Raw genomic sequence first — 12115 nt, forward strand, 5'->3', positions numbered from 1 at the left:
CAGGCGGGCCTTACGGGCTCCACTGGGGCCTAAGGCCTTATTGCTTATTAAAGTGCGGTCCCTGGACCAGCAGCCTAGCATCACTTGGGAGCTCCTTAAAAACGCAGTATCCCACCCGGACCTGCTGAATCAGAATGTGCGTTTTAACAAGATCCCATAGGCTTCAACTGCACGGTCAAGTTTGGGCAGCGCTGGCCCCAGGGTAAACAGGACCATCCTCAGCCCTCCATCTTTTGTCAAGGCCATTAGCTGTTTTTACAGGTCTGAAGGTCACCTTTAATTAGACTGCATGGCCTTGGGCAGGCTTACTTAAATTCATTAAACCTCACTTTCCTCACTGTAAAATTCTCAATGGTAACATCCCTGCCCAGAAAGGTTGTAGGGAAGGTAAATGAGATGGGTCCTGCCGTGGGCTTAGCACGGTGCCTGAAACAGGGCAGATTTTGACATTCAGATATTAATTGCTTTTAAACATCCACAGAGGGGACAGTGGGACGGTGTCCATAGCAGAGGCCTGGCTCCCATCCTCTCCATTCGTCCCCCTTCCTCCCTCAGGTTGGAAACTGAGAACTTTTCCAACAAGACTGAAGCACTGACAAGCGAGGAATGATCTCTCTCCACGGGAGCATTAAAGACACAGGCTCTGGAGTTGGTTTCAATTCTCTGTTTACGTGACACTGAGCCTCAGTTTCCTCATCTGTAAAATGGGAGTAGGTGACTCATAGTGCCTATCTGAAGCATGAGTGTGAGAATTAGATGTACTATTCCATATAAGGGACTTAGCAGAGGGTGCATTGTTTGCCACTGTCATTGTTATTGTCATTGTCATCATCGTTAGAGACAATCTGCTTTCAGAAACTCAGGAAGGACAGGCTCAGCTCAGGCTCTAGCTCGGATGAAAGAGGAAGATGGGGGCAAGTGGTCCAGCAGGCAACTCAGGGTGGGGGGAGGGTGGAAACATGCCAAGCAGCTGGAGCAAAGGGCTCTGCACGGGGTGGGTGGGAGGTGAGTCTGGGCAGGACTGTGGCAGCCTTGGAGGGCAGCCAATAGCATGGGAGTGATGGGAGCCATGGAAGGTGCGGGGTAGATGTGCAGGTAGGCAGGCGAGGGCCAGGGCCCGCTGGCCAAGGAAGGAGCCGCAGAGAGGGGCAGGGGCCAACTCACGTACACCTGCGGGCCGACTCCTGGGCCAGCTGCAGCCGGTAGACAGAGAGGCGGTTGGCGCCGCCGCACAGGCTGCCTCGCTCGCCCTTGCACTCCATGTCGCACTCGGCCTCGCTCACGTTTGTTGCCTGGATCTTGTGGCCGCAGTAGCACTCGGCGCCGAACTCCAGCCCGGCATACAGGTAACCCCTGGGGAAGGCTGCGGTCAGGCCAGGGCAGCTGCCGCCATGGAGACCCTGGGGACAGGGAGACTCACCCAGCGAGGAGACCTGGGGATGGGAGGGCTCTGGGGGCCAGGACCCCTAGGGACCACCCACCTGCCTTCATCGCCGCCTGGTGTCTTATACCCCCATTCACCTATCCACACACACATACCATGGCCATATTGACTGCCACCTGTATACACCTTCAGCACAAGGCATGCTTCACACACAAACACACACACACGCACACACGCGCACACACACACACACACACATGCACGCACGCACTTATGCATCTACAGCCTTACAAAACCCTTTCTTTGTGGCCACATGCTCACCCTCCGTCACATGCTCCCATGGAAAAGAACACCACAGGCAGGAACCTGAGAAGGAAGGGGTCCGAAACGAATGGAGCCTGGGACGTCGGGGCCCTACCGTTCTGCACAGTTGTCCTGGCAACGGAAGACGGTCATCTTTTTGTAGTCGAAAAAGGACACGCCTCGCAGGGCCCGACTCTGGGTGTCGTCCAGGTAGCAGCCGATGTACTTGGCTTTGGGGAGAGGAGAAAAGTCAGACAGGGCTGGGGTCAAGGCTGAAAGGGTGACAGGAGTAAACAGGTGCCTTGGCTGTGTGGCCTCATGGACTTTTTGGTACCAGTTCCTTCCTCTGAGCAGAAAAGCAGGCAGGAGAGACTGATAGTCATGGGCATTGGTAGAACCTGGTCCCTAAGGGCAGTGGAGTCCCAGGGGTAAGGCTGGGGGCTCCGGAGGCCAGCAGAGTCAAGGAGGGGATTCCTCTGTGGCCAGGGTTAAGGTCAACCCCAAGCTCCACTGGTGACAAGTGGGCCCGCGGGAATCCAAGCCATGAGGCCCACACTGAGACAGCTCTGAAGAGCCTGACCCTCGACATCATGTTATTATTTCTACAAGAGGCCTTAAGATAGTTCCCTTAGAACGAACACGGGACCCAAGGTCAAGGCCTTCCTCTAGCCCTGGTCACCTTCTAGCCCTGGCCTGGGGAGGGGCGGGGCGAAGATTGGGCCAGTTAACCTCTCTTAGCCTAGCTTTCTTCATAGTGGGGATGAGAATACCAACGCAGCGAGGTTAAAAGGGGACGACTTGTGTCAATGTTTCTACCATCGTGTCTTGCATACAGCAGGCCCGACGTTAAGGGGAGGGGATAAGACACTGGCCAGTCACAGTGCTGCGTGTGAACTTCACAGGTTGCCTCCACTGTGGGCCAAGGTGAACGCTTCCATCCGAAGGGAAATTTTAAAATTATGTCCAACGACCATCTACTAGGTACTTCATTTTCTTAAAGGTAGTAAACACCTTCCTGTACATCATGGTAAATAGCAATTCTGACCTACCAAGATCACACTTACCATTTATAAAGTCCTTTCCCATATGTTCTGACAATTATTACTATTAATCTGGACATAGAATTTGCCAGATGCTTTACACATTGAATTTTTACAATGATCCTATGAGATAAGTACTAATATCCTCAGTCTACACAGAAGAGGAAACCAAGGCCCAGAGAGGTTCAGTCACTTGCCCAAGGAACTACAGCTTGCACATCTGAACCGAGGATTGGACCCATACACTCTGGCCCATCTTGCTGCTTCTTAACTCTGGGGAGCTTTGCGATGACCCATGTGAAGGGGGAAGTGCTGGCATGCTCACACTCTTTTCTTTCTCTCTCTCTTTTTTAATGTTTTTATTGATTTTAGAGAGACAGAGAGATAGAAACGTCAGTGTAAGTGCAACATTGATTAACTGCCCCCCACTGGGGATTGAGCCCACAACTCGGGCATGTGCCCTGACGAGGAATTGAACTGGTGACCTCTTAGGGCAGGGGTTGACGCCCAACCAACTGAGCCACACTGGCCGGGGCACTCACACTCTTCTTAGATGACTGATCAGAGGCCCAGAAAGGTGGAATGGCCTGCCTGAACGCTGCGGCTAACTGAGATCAGAACAAAGGTTCCATGGGATCCCAAACCGGCGCTCTTCCCTCCACTCCACTTGGAAGGAAGTAGCTGGAAATTGGACGCAGGATCCAGCCAGCCCTGGAATTACACGGCCCCCACAGGGATGACCGAGGCCAATACCACATGCCGCTTGCTCACTCTCCCTGACTGGCTGCTGTCTGTCTAAACTGCGGGCTTCTCGCCCCCTCACTCCTGCTGCAGAGCAGGGTCTAGCAGAGGGGGCCGGCTCGCTGCATGGTGCCCCTCAACACCGCTCTGCTAAGTGCAGGATTTGTCAGCCCCGCAGGAGATGCGCCTCGACCTCCATCACCTTGAATTTCTTGCGAGAGACAGAGGTGATCTGGCCGACTAAGAACAGTTCATCTTTTAAGAGAAACATTGCCTCCCTGGAGCAGGCGTATCACACGGTGACAGCTCTAGGGGAGCCCACGTCTCGTCACTGTGCTTGTTCAACAATGTATGTCCCTCCTGCCACAGATGGGATCATGCCCTGTGACCACGGGGAGACACTCACCTTGGCAGGGCCAATCAGTATTGTCTCTCCCACCAGCCAGTGATGGATTGCTCTGGGGAAGGGCACATGACCCATTCATTCGATTCTTATAAATTAAAGCTGGGCGGGGTGGGGTGGGGGGGCAGATCGGTTTCCCTTGGGATATGATGTTGGCATTCTCTAAGGTCACAATCCCTGGTACCAGAGTCACTCCGTGTTGAAGAACCAAGCTCAGGCAGACACAGCAGAGAAGAGAGTAAGAAATCATTCATTTAAAAATCCAGCCCCTTCCATAGTTGGGGACAAGTCCCAGTACATTTTCCCCTTTAGCTTAAGCCAGGGGTGGGCAAACTTTCTGACTCGAGGGCCACCATGGGTTCTTAAACTGGACCGGAGGGCCGGAACAGAAGCATGGATGGAATGTTTGTGTGAACTAATATAAATTCAAAGTAAACATCATTACATAAAAGGGTACGGTCTTTTTTATTTTTAGTTTTATTCATTTCAAATGGGCCGGATCCAGGCCATGGGCCGTAGTTTGCCCATGGCTGGCTTAAGCTGATTCAAGACTGGTACGCTGATTCTCAAGCTAAGTGGCTTGGGTCTGTGCAGCTCTGAGGGTCTAGAGCAAATCCGTGCCAGGCCTGTTTACTCCTTTTGTTCCACGCACCACACCAAGTCCCAGCCTGACAGAAGGGCATCTCCATCCTCACCAGAGAGTCCCTCATTGAGGGAGAATGGGGAAGAGTGGTTCCTTGGGAGAAGAGCTGGGATTCAACTGTAGGTCATGTGCCCCCAAATCTTGGCTTTTAAGTGCTGCTGCACCCCCTCCTTCTCCCTCCCCTAGGCCAGGCATCAGGATGAGATGCCCCATGTAAAGACTTGTTGTATGGCTGGCTGGTGTGGCTCAGTGGTTGAGCACTGACCTATGAACCAGGAGGTCACGGTTTGATTCCCAGTCAGGGCACATGCTCAGGTTGTGGGCTCAATCCCCAGTGTGGGGCGTGCAGGAGGCAGCCGATCGATGATTCTCTCTCATCACTGATGTTTCCATCTCTCTCTCCCTCTCCCTTCCTCTCTGAAATCAATAAAACTATATTTATAAAAAAGAGACTTGTTGCATGGACAGATGATGTTCTGTTCCCTCATCTGTCAATAGGAGGGATAAAAAGACACACGGCCCATGGGCATATTACACACTGCGACCTGCCGAGTGGCTGAGCTCTCCTGGCCAAAATATGGATATGGAGGCGGTTTCCTCCCCGTCCTGGGCCAGGGCTGGGGACGCCTTCCCCACTGACACTTCAGTGCAGGCCGTGACAAACACAACGTGGTCCCTGTCTGAGTTCTCCCTCCCGCCTAGCCTCCAGATACGTGTGGGTGCCTCCAACCACTTCAGCCATTTCCCCAGAGCCCTGCCTTCAAATCTTGCCCAGGCGGCAGAATCCCTCAGACAAGAAGGGGAGGCCAGGGGTCCAAGACAGTCCACGTCACAGGCCACTTGAGGGTGGATGAATGGCTGAGGCCACACCATCTATCAGCTCGCCTCCACCGCCGTGCACATATCGCTGAGATGGCAAAGTCGCCCCAGCTGGGCTATTTGTCTCAAGCCCAGAGACCAGCGAGGGCTGAGCTTTGGGAAAATGCCCTCCCCGTGGTGTTTTTTCCTTTCCTTTCCTTTTGTCTTTTGCTTCAGTTAATCTTCTCCAAGAAATGTTGCTCTCTTCAATAAAGGTGATCTGTTAAAAGGGGAGCTAACCGTGACTAATTTGTATCCCTTTTATTCACTGTCTGTGGGTAGATTCACAAACAGGAGACCGTGCATACGAAAAGAACGGCTTTGAGGTCAACCGGCTCTGGCTGGGTTCAGATCCTGCCACAGCAGTGGCCTTGTGCTATTTATTACTCAAGCTCCCAGAGACACTGTTCTCCTGTCTGAAAAGTGGGAATAGAAACAGAGGTGTTGTGTCCCCCCCTAAAATCCATATGTTGAAGCCCCCCCCTCCCCCAGCATCTCAGCCCCCTCCATGCCCAGGTGCTTGCCCCTCTTACCTCGCTCTTCCTCCTTCTCCCGGACAGCCCTCCCCTTGAGGGCTCGGCTCCAGGCTCCACCTCCGTAGTCACCCAGCTTGGCTCTCTCATTCCCATCTTTGCCCTTGAACCAGGGTCCGTGTCCGTATCTGTGGGCGAGGCTCAAGGTTTCCCCCGCGTCCCTGAAGCCTCTGCCCAGGTGCCAGTCTCCGAGGAAGGGCAGCTCGGCGCCCTCGGCCGGGGCCCTGGCGGCAGGGCTGGCCTGGTTCTGGGAGACGGCCGGCTGGCCCACAAAGCCAGCGTGAAGGAAGACGAGGCTCCCGGCCGTCAGGTAGAGCACCAGGAAGGTAAAGAAACGCACAGGTTTTCGGCGGAAGTACCGCTGGAACTTGAACCAGAGCTTGGCCATAGCGGGATCATTCCGGACTGGCTGGCCGGGGCTTGGCTGGAGGGGCCACAGGGCAGGGATGGAGGGGGCTTTCTTTCCCCAGCTCCCCTTAGGGTTGGAACCCCTGCGAGCCTTCAGTCTTCTTCCTTCTGCGAAGGCAACTGCCAGGATCAGAGCTGGAGGGCGTCTAGCACATGGCTGAGGCCAAGAGAACGGAATACAGAACTGGCCGGCCCACCCAAGGTCAAGGTGAGCGTCTTTGGGCCACAAGAGGAGTTTTGAGGCTCAGGACACCCAGGGGTTGGTCTCATTTTCCTACATCTTGTTCTTGGCCTCAGAGAGCCCCAAAGAGCTTTGAGAAGAGCAAGTGGAGGAGGATTCGCGGGTCAGCAGCAGCCACAGTGCCCTCCTCGCCTTTCTCAGCTGCTCAGGCCGGTTGGGGCTGGATTGTTTCACTGAGGCTGTTTCCGGCTTCTTTCCCAGCTGGGGACCACACTCTGTGTGTCCACTCGTGGAAACAGAAGCTGGCAGGCTTCCATCTGGTCAAGCATCAGGGCTCAGGGCTGCCACCTGCAACGCAGCACAGACACTGGCATGAGAAGCTTCCACACAGAGGCCGGAGCTCGAAGGCTCTCGAACATTTTCAATCATCGATCGGTTGCCTCTGGATCGGTTGCCTCCTGTGTGCACCCCGACCAGGGAACAGCAACCTTTCAGTGCATGGGATGATGCTCAACCAACTGAGCCCCACCAGCCAGAGCCATTTTTTAAAAAAATAAAAGTTTAGTGAGCAGCTACTATATGCAGCAGGTACTGTCCTGGGTGCTGGAGGTAAAGCTGTGAATGAGAAAGGCTCACACTCTAGTGGGAGAGATTAAGTCCATGGTCCCTCTCCTTTATACAATGAAGAAAAGGGGGAAAAAAGGTTTATTTAGCAACATATCCATTCACTAAGATTTACCCTGCTTTGTGCCAAGCCCTCTGTGTATTATCTCATTTAGTCTTCCCCATGGTCCTATGGGAGGTCACTATTTCCCCATTTTACATCTGAGGAAACTGAGGCCACAGACTTGGTGAGTGGTGGCACTGGGATTTGAACTCAGGATCGTCCAAATGTAAAACCACAGCTCTTATCCACTGCCTTTTTGACCGTGTCCTTTCCCCACGTGGTCTGGACGTCACTTGGGAATTTGGAGACGGTCCCTGAAGCAGCAGCCCATCTGCACTGCCTCCAAGTGACCAGCAGGGGCTCACCCTTTGGACAGGGTCCCTCAGAGTGTGGTCTGAGAAGCACTGGATTCAGAGTCACCTAGAAGCCTGGTTAAAGATGCCTGACTTCTCCAACCAGGAGAAGGGAAAACCTAAGGTGTAATGAGGTGCCCTCAGGTGATGGTGATGAGCACAAAGGTTTGAGAACCACTGCTTTAAGAGTAAACCTTCAGGATCATCACCAGGAGAAAAATAGAACGTAAATTAGAAAAGAGAAAAGAAAACTCAGTTTGGCTGGTGTTGTTTCATATTAACACCAGCAGGGGGCCTCATCACAATCTTGGTCAAAGCATGGATTCAACTGTCAGCCACTGGGCCATCTGAATGGTAACAGTCCCTCCTAATCCAGACAGTAGCACGGGAATTTAATTAACTGTGGTTCAAGGTAGACATGGCCAATCCCCCATATACCTTTCCATTCACCCAGGGACTAAGTACTGAGCACCTACTATGCACCAGTTACTGTCCTGATCACTGAACAAAACAGCCCCCAATCCATGCTCTGGTGGGGTCAAACTATCTGTTCACCCATAGATCCATCCATCGCTCCATCATCCTTTAATCCATCCATCAGTCCACATACCCATCCATCCATCAAGTCACAATCTATCCACCCATCCATCATCCATTCCTTAATCCAACCATCAATCTACCTACACCTCCATCCACCCACCATTAATCCATCCATCCACCCATCTGAACTGTAACAGCACTTCATCTATCTAACTCTCCACCTATCTACTCAGCGACCCATTCTTCCATTCATTTAAAAACACGTGTTTCTTGCCTATCTGTGTGTGCTTGGGATGCAGAAATAAATAATTCAGAGTCTCTGCTTTCAGATAATTCAGAACCTCCCCTGAGAAACAGCAATTTAAATAATCACTACACTAAATCACTGTACAGATAGACAGTGATAAATCCTGTAGTAGATGTAAGTATAAGATATAGAACAGCAATTAATATGAATAACTCATGTTTGTTGAGCACTTACTGTGTGCCAGACATTGCTCTAAACACATAGTACTCTGATTTCATCCTCATAACAATTCTATGAGGGAGATCTGTATTGATTTTACAGAGGAGAGAAATGAGGCTCAGAGAGGTTAAATAACTTGTCCAGGGCCACACAGTTAGTAAGCCGCAGCTGGGGTGTGAACCCAGGGCCAGTGGATTTCACAGGCTGTATTCCTAACCTTGTGTCTAGACTGGTCTTGTATCCCTTTGAGAACCTGATGAAAATTACAGACATACACACAGAAAAGAATGCTTGTACATAGGCATTCAGATTTGGCTTTACAATGTTAGGGGGTTTGAGGACCAGGGGGTGAGGAGTCCTTGGAATGTGAGAGCCCAGAAAAGTAAGGGTTTGAAAAATATGGGTCTTTGAGCAGGCAGGTCTCTCAAGAAGGACACCCCAGGGAGGAGGAACTGCACAGATGAAGGGGGGGGGGGAGTTCTGGGGGGGAAGAAGCTTCGGGCATGGTGGGAACACAGGTAAGCAGTGGGCAGGGGCCGGACCGTGGGGAGCCTGGGACGCCAAGCTCAGGAGCCTGGGCTGGGCTCTAACATCGCATGTGGGGATCACGGGAGTTTTGTGATCACACTGTCACTTGGAAGCTTCCTGGCAGTGGATGGTGCCTCCTGGTGTTCCATGTGCAAGAACATGCCAGATGTTTTTGCAGCTGGGCCAGGATGAGAAAAGGCCAGGAACCCTCATGGGATGGACAGGGGTCGCCAACCCTCCAGAGGCTTTCAGGCAAAAGCATGGACTCTGGAGGCAGGCCGACCCGGATTCAAATCCTGCCTCTCCCATGGGGGCAAGACACCTCTTTGCACCCACTGAGGTGCCTCATCTGTGAAGTAAACGTAAGAATCTTGACATCACACAGATACATTGCTGGGAGGATTGAATTAAAAATTGCAGGAAGAGGTCCTAGCTGGTTTGGCTCAGTGGACAGAGCATCGGCCTGCGGACTGAAGGGTCCCGGGTTCTATTCCAGTCAAGGGCACATGCCCAGGTTGTGGGCTCAATCCCCAGTAAGAGGCGTGCAGGAGGCAGCCGATCAATGATTCTCTCTCATCATTGATGTTTTTATCTCTCTCTCCCTCTCCCTTCCTCACAGAAATCAATAAAAATATATTTTAAAAAAATTGCAGGTAGAGTGTCTGGCACATAGTAGGTGCTCAAGAAAAGGGCCCCGCCCCCACCCCTCTCATGGGCACACATGAGCAGCCCCTGAAGCCATTTGCCAAGCAGCTGTCGCAAAGATTTGGGCTGCTGTGTTCTCCCTGGCCTTTTCTCTCTCTGAGGGTATTTCTGGGCCTACTCCTTTACTGTTGTTCCCTTCTCATTCTTTTCTATTTCAGCACATCTTTTCTCTAAGTGGGTGCCAAGTGGGTTTTAAGAGGATGATGAGCTCATTGGGAACTGTCAGAGAACAGACGGAGGCTTTGGTGGGGTGGGGAGTGAACGGGCCTCCCAGGAAGGGGGCTCCTCCTGGGAAGGGGGTGCTGACTGAGCCTCCCATACCACCCTGCCAGTGCTGGGAGGCAGGGGCGAGTTGGGAGGGAGAGCAAACTGGATCTGAGCTCCACGGGGTAGGACCATGTCTGACCTCTCACTGTGTTAGCCCCAGCATGTGGTGCGGCGGGTCCCCAGGAAACACCAGTGGGGGAGATGAAAGCAAAGAATCAGGGACCAGCCTCCCCACCAGGGCTTGAGCTACACCCACGGCTCCACGCCAGGAGTCAGAGCACCCGGTGACCGCCTCGGAGCACTGCCCATTCAGGCTCTGTGGAGGCGACATCCTGCATCACTCAGCTCTGGCTGGGCCAGGGGTTCAGGGTCCCTGCTGAGCCGCAGTCTCACCTCCCCAAGGGAACCCCAAAGTCTTCTCTGCCTCTCATATCCATCCATCATTTCCTCCCCACACAAGCACCTCTCTCTCTCTCTCTCTCTGACAGAAATTCTACCCCAAAGATCATGGGGAAATGAAGCTAGCTGCCACTTGTTGAGCGCCTACTATATGCCGGACACTATTTAAAGGTTTTACAAACACATTCTTACAACCTTGTCCCTCCCGGCAGCCTGTGAGCAGGTGTGAAGGTCCTCCCTGATCCACAGGGTGCGCATCCACAGCCTTGGGTGGGGGCTCGGTTGGCCTACAACAAGCCCCTCTGCCTCGCAGTCTCCACTTGTTCATTCCACGTGGGAAACCGTGACCGCATTAGCATCCTCCTTGGTCACGCGCAGCTATGAGGCCAGGGCAGGTGTCACCACCTCTGAGCTGCAGCTTTCTCTCCATTAAGTGGGGTTTGACCATAGCCCAGGGGTGGGCAAACTTTCTGACTCGAGGCCCACAATGGGTTCTTAAACTGGACCGGAGGGCCGGAACAAAAGCATGGATGGAGTGTTTGTGTGAACTAATATAAATTCAAAGTAAACATCATTACATCAAAGGGTACGGTCTTTTTTTTTTTTTTTTTTTTTAGTTTTATTCATTTCAAACGGGCGGATCCGGCCCGTGGGCTGTAGTTTGCCCACGGCTGCCATAGACTCTCCCTCCTGGGGTTTGGGGAGGATTCAATGAGAGGCTCCCTAAGGCTGGATGGAGTGCGTGCTTGCTAAGAGCTGGCAAGCATCGCTTCATGCCTCTTCGTTTTACGTGAGACCCCTCTGAGCCTCAGTTTCCCCGTCTGTCGAGCGTGGCAGATGACGCCTACCCTGCTCCCCTCCCAGGGCTAGCGGGAGTTTCTACAGGGCCGCGGCCCAGGGCCCCCCTCGGCGGGAATGGTGGCATTTGGTTACTGCAGCCCGTGTTTCCAGGCGGAGCTTCGAATGTCTAAACACAGCCTATTTTTAGCACCGCAGTGAACCTCTGGGGTTAAGCTGCCAAGAAAATGACTGGCGGGCAGAGCTGCCCTGCGGGAAGGGAACACAGAAGGTGCGGCCAGCCTCGCCCTCCCTCCCCTGAAAGGGCCACAGTGCTGCTCCTTCCAGATTCCGGGGCAGGCGGATCTGGCTGGAAGCCCGTGAGGCTGGGCAGCAGTCCAGCCCTCTCTCCACAGCCCCCTGGACTCTACTTAACGGCACAGGATCGGGGACCAGCTGACCCCCTGGCCATCCAAGCTGGGCCAAGATAGGTCCTGAGAGAGCGGATTTGTGATTTCTTCACAGGTCTAGGTAGGAAAGGCAGCTGGGGATGTCCAAGATACTGGGAGCCCGGGCGGAGGTGAAATTTTAGTCTTGGTCTAATGATAAAAATATCAGAAATCGCTGGTATTTGTTGAGCATTTACTATGTGCCAGGCACTGTGCTGAGTATTTTATTCCCACTGAGCCATTTAATGGCTCACGAGAACCCTCATTGAGGTAGCTAGTCATCTCTCGGTGTCTTCAGTTTCCCCATCCATAGAATGGGGAAATAATAGTACTTATCTCATAGGGTATACAAGTGGCACCTAAGTGTTACCTTTCATTATAGTAATTTTTAGAGAATATGTGTGGTTTTGTGCCCCTTTTCCTGGTGTAATAACCCCATTTTCCTTCACGGAGGTTCTCCATCATCAAGT

The 12115-nt window shown here is 52.7% G+C and overlaps 1 protein-coding gene across 5 annotated transcripts in view; it reads right to left on the reverse strand.

Annotated features, from left to right (window-relative positions):
- Nucleotides 1-12115, reverse strand: part of WSCD2 (WSC domain containing 2) — a 69154-nt gene that overhangs the window by 15142 nt on the left and 41897 nt on the right. For 4 of the 5 annotated variants that reach the window (XM_059676999.1, XM_059677003.1, XM_059677001.1 and 1 more), the window contains exons 2-4: nucleotides 5906-6842; nucleotides 1803-1917; nucleotides 1169-1353 (exon numbers count right to left, since the gene is read on the reverse strand). In XM_059676999.1, the coding sequence (XP_059532982.1) occupies nucleotides 1169-1353; nucleotides 1803-1917; nucleotides 5906-6293 (688 nt within the window). In that variant the 5' untranslated portion in view covers nucleotides 6294-6842. The remainder of the gene's footprint in view (nucleotides 1-1168; nucleotides 1354-1802; nucleotides 1918-5905; nucleotides 6843-12115) is intronic. The other variant, XM_059677000.1, reaches the window with a different exon arrangement.

The sequence above is a fragment of the Myotis daubentonii genome, chromosome 19 (assembly GCF_963259705.1).
Source record: "Myotis daubentonii chromosome 19, mMyoDau2.1, whole genome shotgun sequence".
In the NCBI taxonomy this organism is placed as follows: domain Eukaryota; kingdom Metazoa; phylum Chordata; class Mammalia; order Chiroptera; family Vespertilionidae; genus Myotis; species Myotis daubentonii.